The sequence below is a fragment of the Ursus americanus genome, chromosome 24 (assembly GCF_024610735.1).
Source record: "Ursus americanus isolate L20-20 chromosome 24, mUrsAme1.1.p, whole genome shotgun sequence".
Lineage (NCBI taxonomy): Eukaryota > Metazoa > Chordata > Mammalia > Carnivora > Ursidae > Ursus > Ursus americanus.
In genome coordinates this window covers 34,072,670-34,077,656 of record NC_142150.1, presented here as the reverse complement: position 1 = coordinate 34,077,656, position 4,987 = coordinate 34,072,670, and the positions used below count along the sequence as shown (strand labels likewise).

Below are 4,987 nucleotides of genomic sequence, written 5' to 3'. Positions count from 1 at the left end.
GGATATGCTTTGCCTCACTGGTGGAAAGGGGCAATTAATGAGTCACTAACTGCAGCTTATTCTGCTGAGTCTTGGAGTCGGTGAGGGGGAATGGGCCTGACAATGGGCCCGGCAATGCAGGTAAGCAGTCAGTAAGGCTGTTACTGAGAGAGATGGAGAAGACACAGAAGAGACTCTTACACCATTCCTAGCTCCCACGTTACTAATCCTTGAATTGTCTTCAGGAAACTTTTAATTGGCAGAACTGATTGCTTCATCTTGATATTTTGAAAATACCATAGGGAAATATAATCACCCTTATAAACACAAGCAACACTTTCCCTCCCTTGTTTTTGAAGGTGTATTGGTTTTTCAACTTCTTTACAGGTAGGGCTGTTTATTTTGTGTGTGAGGAATGAGCCAAAGTGTTACTAGTTATACTTCAAAGCCAATTTCTTATCTGTAGGGATAAGTGCATGGTTAGAAATAGCTAAATGGCTACCTAGACAGAAACTAGAGCGGGTCATATGACAAATACCAATGTTCATAATTGGGAATTTTTTTATTTTTCTCAATATTAAACAAAGGGTAGATAGACACCAAAATTTTCTTGTGATAGCCTTATATGCCTCACACATGGCCAGATATTTACATGCATTCTAAGTTTTAAAATCCTCAGAGAACAATCCTGCAACAACGTTTTAAATGAGAAGACTCAGGCTCGTAGAGACTAAGACATCTGTCCTCATAGAACTAATAGGGAGCATAGTTTTACTTTTTCAAATCGAATCTGCTCAGCTGCAAAACTGGTGAGATGAACATCAGTATTAAGGATACTGGGAACATTTTAGCACAAAATAATTTTTAAAGTTTCGGAAAGCACGAAGATACCTCAGTAGATCATTTTTTAAGGAAGGCGGAGGGAAGGAAAGGGTATGAACACATAGAAAGGTACAGCATGACGTTTCAGTGTCCTCTGGTAGAAGAGGAGAAAAAGATAGTGAGACACCCCATATATATACAACAAATAACCATTTTTGAAAGTGCGGGGCAGAGGGAGAGGGAGAAAGGATCTTAAGCAGACTCCACGCTGAGCACAGTGCCCAACAGGGGACTTGATCCCACGACCCTGAGAGTGCAACCTGAGCTGAAATCAAGAGTCTGACGCTCAACCGACCACGCCACCCAGGTGCCCCCAAATAACCATTTTTCTAAAGATGATGATTCCTATTATACGACAAGCCTTTTAATTTTGCAAAACATCTTGATGTGCTCACTAAACATCCATCAGTCTGGAGCTGAGCTAAAGGACAGGAGCCAGCAAAAGGGGAACTGGTCAGGATAATATGGAGTTCTTGAGGTCATTCCAGGAGAGAAGAGGTAGAGCTGAGAAATATCAGTGGGGAAGATATTAGAGAAACCAGAAATGTTATGAAGTTGGGGATTAAGTGTTGTAAAATAGTCCCTGGAAAAAATCCTCTGTGCTTAGGGTGCAGGAGACTTTAAAGAATAAATGTGACTAATGCTTAAATTTTATTTTTAAATTATTTTGTATTAAGTAGCTTTCATCTGCCTTTGATAAAGTTGCAGTGTGTGTGTGTGTGTGTGTGTGTGCGTGTGTGTGTGTGCGCGTGCCTGTGTGAATGTGGAATGGATGCGAAGGAGGTTTACGGCAATTTTAAAAGGTCTCAAGAGGCTTGTGATTATTTAAACACTGTCATCACAATTTTTAAGTCATAAAATGGTCTTTGGGCATAACCTCTGAGGAACTGATTAAATTCTAACTAATAATTGTCACCTGATATAGTTTTACCTTATATAGCTAAAACTTTCTTTTTTTCAAGAGGAATCTTGTTGATTGGGAAATAAAATTCAAGATTACCTAGACCTTTCCCTGGGGACCTATATTTCTCTTCTGGTTATAGCTTAAGACTAGGTTTTTTTTTTTTTTTTTTTTAATTGGTGGAGGGGGAAGTTTTTTGAATGAATTTGGATTAAACTAGTAATGACTGATGTTTCTAACCCCTAAGGGGTTTACGTTTGTCACAGATTTTAACTAAGTTTGGTCCACCAAGAGTACAGATTCTAGACTGGCTGGATCTTAAAACCTATAAGAAAAAAGCAGTGGTGAATGCAAATCTGAAGACCAGGGCGAGCTCTATAGAGACGCAGAGCAATCTTGGGCACTGATCCTAGAGGTTTGCATTAGTTGGAAAATGATTTCAATTCCTGCAACAACAAAGCAAAATAATAGTGAAGTTAGAAGTCCAACTCTCATTCCTATCAGACTCTGAGCTGGTATGTCGGTTCAGCTCTGCCATGACTTTAGTAGTTGTGACTCATTTTGCTGCCATCTCATCCGTGTGTTCTGGGATAGCTCCGTGCTACGTGCACGTGAACTGCCAGTAGGAGGCAGAAAGGAGGAAGGGAAGGGCAAGCCTATGCCATAAAGTGTTGGATAAAAATTGCACCCTTCTCTTTCACCACATTCTCTTGCCTAGAACCTATTCTTTGGTTGCAGAAAACCTAGTTTGAGAATAAACGAAGAGAAGGGAAGCTTTGTGGTTGTGCTGTTTTGTTTTCTTTAGTTTTGCTTTGTTTTTCTAAGTGCTGTTCCATAAAGACCCACTCTGGCTCCGAGGAGCAAACACTGACATGGATAGAGGGTAGGTATTGCTTCTAGCCCAGGCTCTGTCAAATCCATCTATGGCTCTGGGCTGTCACTTTGCTTTTCCATCTGTTTTCTCAAACGTAGGCAAACATACTAGGCCAAGTCATTTCTATTGTCTGATTCAGGTCTGCTGGACTGAAAAATTAGCTTCACTAAACGTATTGAATTGGCTGGAAAAATGTTAAAAGACTTTTGGAGAACTTTGCTGTGCATTACATCAGTAACCATACATGGTAAAACATTTGCAATCACTCAACTTTTCACAGATTTCTCTTCTTCCATTTCCCCCCGAATAACATCTAGTCATTCTCAAGTAGGAAGTACTGACTTCTTATATCCCACAAAGAATGAATTAAGATGCATCTTTGAATGTATCACTTAGTACCCTTTACAAAGAACCTAAGGGCTTAATGTGGCATGGGCTGGAAGAAATCACTGTTGTCAGGAAAAGAAACTCGGGTACAAGGTTCTCAACTTCTGATTAGGTTATCCAGGAAATTCATTTTCAGTGCTGAGTATTTATTTATTGGCACTGATTGGCAAAATCTGGGATGAAAAAAACCGATGTGAGGTTAAGTAAAATATTGAAAATAGACAAAGTAGAAATGCAGATGGGTAAGAAATGTCCTGACAGAAACCAAAAAGGTAAATAGACAAAGAGAAGTAAGGGGGATAATTAGCAAAGAAAAAGACTTAAAGCCCACTAGTGACTGGAATGCAGAGGTTTGCATTCCCTAAGTTTAAGTGGATACTGTTTCAATTAAGCCACTATTTCTAGCGTCTCCCAGTACAAAAAATCATAGAAAAGGAAAGAAAACTGTAGAGAAAAAAACCCAAAATGGTATTCTAAGAAAATATGACTTTTTTTTTTTTTCACCTTTTAAAACGTTTCTATCCTGATCCTACATTCTCGTTTCCCATTGAAGGAAATTATGAGAAAAAACTCCACCTCAGTGACTGAGTTCATTCTCCTCGGACTGACCAGTCGCCTGGGATTGCAGATTGTCCTCTTCCTGCTGTTTCTGGTGATCTACGTGGTCACGGTCGCAGGGAATCTTGGCATGATCGTCCTCATCCAGGCCAATGCCCGGCTCCACAAACCCATGTACTTTTTCCTGAGCCACCTGTCCTTTGTAGATCTGTGCTTCTCTTCCAACGTGACTCCCAAGATGCTGGAGATTTTCTTATCAGAGAAGAAAACCATCTCCTATCCTGCTTGTCTGGTGCAGTGCTACTTCTTCATCGCCTTGGTCCACGTGGAGATCTACATCCTGGCTGTGATGGCCTTTGATCGGTACATGGCCATCTGCAACCCTCTGCTTTATGGCAGCAAGATGTCCAGGAGCGTGTGCACATCCCTCATCACGGGGCCTTACGTGTATGGAGCGCTCACGGGCCTCATGGAGACCATGTGGACCTACAACCTAGCCTTCTGTGGCCCCAATGAAATTAACCACTTCTACTGTGCGGACCCACCCCTGATGAAGCTGGCCTGCTCAGACACTTACAACAAGGAGTTGTCAATGTTTGTGGTGGCTGGTTGTAACCTTTCCGTTTCTCTGCTCATCATCCTGGTTTCCTACCTTTATATTTTTCCTGCTATCCTGAGGATTCGTTCCGCAGAAGGCAGGCACAAAGCTTTCTCCACCTGTGGCTCCCATCTCACAGCTGTCACCATATTCTATGCTACCCTTTTCTTTATGTATCTCAGACGCCCCTCTAAGGAATCTGTGGAACAGGGAAAAATGGTAGCTGTATTTTATACAACAGTCATCCCCATGTTGAACCCCATGATTTACAGCCTTAGGAATAAAAATGTGAAAGAAGCATTCCCCAAAGAGTGGTTAAGAAAACAAAGATGTTCTTAAAAGCGATCACTATTCTTTTGGCCCCCCAATTTTTCTAAAGCTTTTCCCAACATTATAGGATGGAATTGATAGTGGAATGAGAAATATGGTACATTGAGGGGAACATTGCATTTTTAAAACTTTTAGTAATTTTTTAAAGATCCAAACATGAGAAGTAAAATTCCATTATGAAAATGGACATGTCTGTACTTGTCATTTTTTTTGCTCACTAGTTATTTTAATTTCTTTGCCTTTTGTGCCCATGCTAGCCTTACCTTTCTCCCGTTTTGGGTTTAGGTGGAAGGGTGTGGCTATTTCTGGACAATGAGTTAGATTAGAATTCATATGTGACACTTCTCAGCTGAGCACTTCATTGTTTGTGAGAAAAACCCTCGGTGGTTTTGTTTTTTGTTTTGTTTTTGTTTTTGTTTTCCTTGCCCTGGTGACCAGCAATATTTAGAATTTAAGTTGTACGCGTGGGTTCTTGAGT

General features: G+C 40.6%; 1 protein-coding gene across 1 annotated transcript; it reads left to right on the top strand.

Moving 5' to 3' along the window:
* The first annotated feature begins 3,582 nt into the window (after positions 1 to 3,582).
* LOC123785287 (olfactory receptor 5M8) lies at positions 3,583 to 4,518 on the top strand. Its single transcript, XM_045787014.2, has one exon. The coding sequence runs from the start codon at positions 3,583 to 3,585 to the stop codon at positions 4,516 to 4,518; it is 936 nt and encodes a 311-aa protein (XP_045642970.2).
* The last annotated feature ends 469 nt before the right edge of the window (positions 4,519 to 4,987 follow it).

Bases quoted from the DNA above. Each gene is read 5' to 3' on its own strand.
- LOC123785287 (XM_045787014.2), top strand. From the start codon at position 3,583: ATGAGAAAAAACTCCACCTCAGTGACTGAGTTCATTCTCCTCGGACTG.